At 45.6% G+C, this 1,442-nt stretch overlaps 1 protein-coding gene across 1 annotated transcript; it reads right to left on the minus strand.

Moving 5' to 3' along the window:
• Positions 1–215: 215 nt before the first annotated feature.
• LOC127677508 (JNK1/MAPK8-associated membrane protein-like) lies at positions 216–1,133 on the minus strand. The gene has a single exon (XM_052172579.1). The coding sequence runs from the start codon at positions 1,131–1,133 to the stop codon at positions 216–218; it is 918 nt and encodes a 305-aa protein (XP_052028539.1).
• Positions 1,134–1,442: the final 309 nt, after the last annotated feature.

A 1,442-nucleotide genomic window follows, 5' to 3' on the forward strand; every position in this document is an offset into this window, starting at 1 on the left:
TGTCCCCTTCTGGCTTCCACAGGCATTCACACCAGTGTATCATAACTGATGGAGACACACACGCACGCGCACACACACATAAATAAAAATGAAAACAAATCATTAAAAAGATATACTGTTCCCATATGAAACAGAATGATACTGATACATTTAAACTTTTTCTTTACTTTTTTAACTTTAGAAACACTTAAGTGTTGTTTCTTCCTATTTTATATTCAGTGTGCTTTGGATCCTTCGGAGATTATCCGTGATGGTTTGGTAAATTTGATAGTGAAAAAGTAAAATAGAGTGGGGACAGGCACCAACGTTAAAAGGAGCAGATCTTGCTCAAGTTGTCGCCCTTTGGAGAGAGCGAGTAAGCCATAGGCGTGAAGAAACCAGTGGCTGAGGAGAACCAGAAGTCTGTCCTTTCTAATGAGATCACTGTAGCTCTCTACTTTGGCAAAAACCAGGTATACAATCAGATTAGCCAAAGATACCACCAAAACAATGTATGGGAAGGCATAATATAAGAGGCCTCCTGCAACTGCTTGCAGCACGGTCAAAATCGGGAAGAAGTACAGGGCTGTGTAAATGTTTTCCAGCTGGTTTGGCTTGTTTATGTGCCACTGGATCTTCTTCACTAGTAGTGGTCGAAGTAACAGCATCAATACTAAGCAGAAAGCATAATAGACGAACACGATGGTGTAGAGTGGGTACACGGCTTCCTGAGTGCAGTGCAGGGTGGTGATGTAATCTGGACTTGGATTGTAGAGCATCGTGTACCAATCTGAGAGCATCAGTACCCGGCACGAGTGGATGGCAAGGGTGCCGACCGGATTACTCACAAGTAATGTGACCACAGCTGCCATGCTGCATTCTAATAACGCAGAGACTTGCTGGAAAAACGCACCTCTGGAATTACTATTCTTTGCGTTCCATTCAATGCAGAGCCAATGGGATACTAGAGGAATCATCGCCATGAAGCCAAGGTAAAGCCAGTCATAGAGTTCCGGGGGGTCCGTGCAAGGCTGACAGTACTTCTGTTCATTTGTCCTTTGTCCTCTTGGGCACGCCCCACATTCTCCATATATTTCAGTTGAGCTATTTTTAAACAATAGGGTCTTCCCACAATAGAGTCCAAAGCATGTCATCCTGCCACCCTAGGCTTCTAAGATCAATGGATGTTACCACAGCATGCTAACGGCTAGGCATCAACGGTCCAGGTGGCTCCGCTTCCGGGTATCCTGGACAATCATTCTGAAGCCCCGCCCCTGCTCCGCCAGGCCCCCCTCCCCCATTCTTTTGGGTTCTGACTTCTTGGCTTAGACTCTCAGGGGTGATCCGTTTCCTAGTCTAGTTAGGGTTTGTGGAGCATTTGCTCCTGAAGAACTAACACAGACTCTTGGAGTGTATTTCGGGTGTCAGATTTTTCTGCTCTTGCTGCTGGTGAGAGAGAGAGA

Source organism: Apodemus sylvaticus, chromosome 2 (assembly GCF_947179515.1).
Source record: "Apodemus sylvaticus chromosome 2, mApoSyl1.1, whole genome shotgun sequence".
Taxonomy (NCBI): Eukaryota; Metazoa; Chordata; class Mammalia; order Rodentia; family Muridae; genus Apodemus; species Apodemus sylvaticus.

Bases quoted from the DNA above. Each gene is read 5' to 3' on its own strand.
- LOC127677508 (XM_052172579.1), bottom strand. From the start codon at position 1,133: ATGACATGCTTTGGACTCTATTGTGGGAAGACCCTATTGTTTAAAAAT.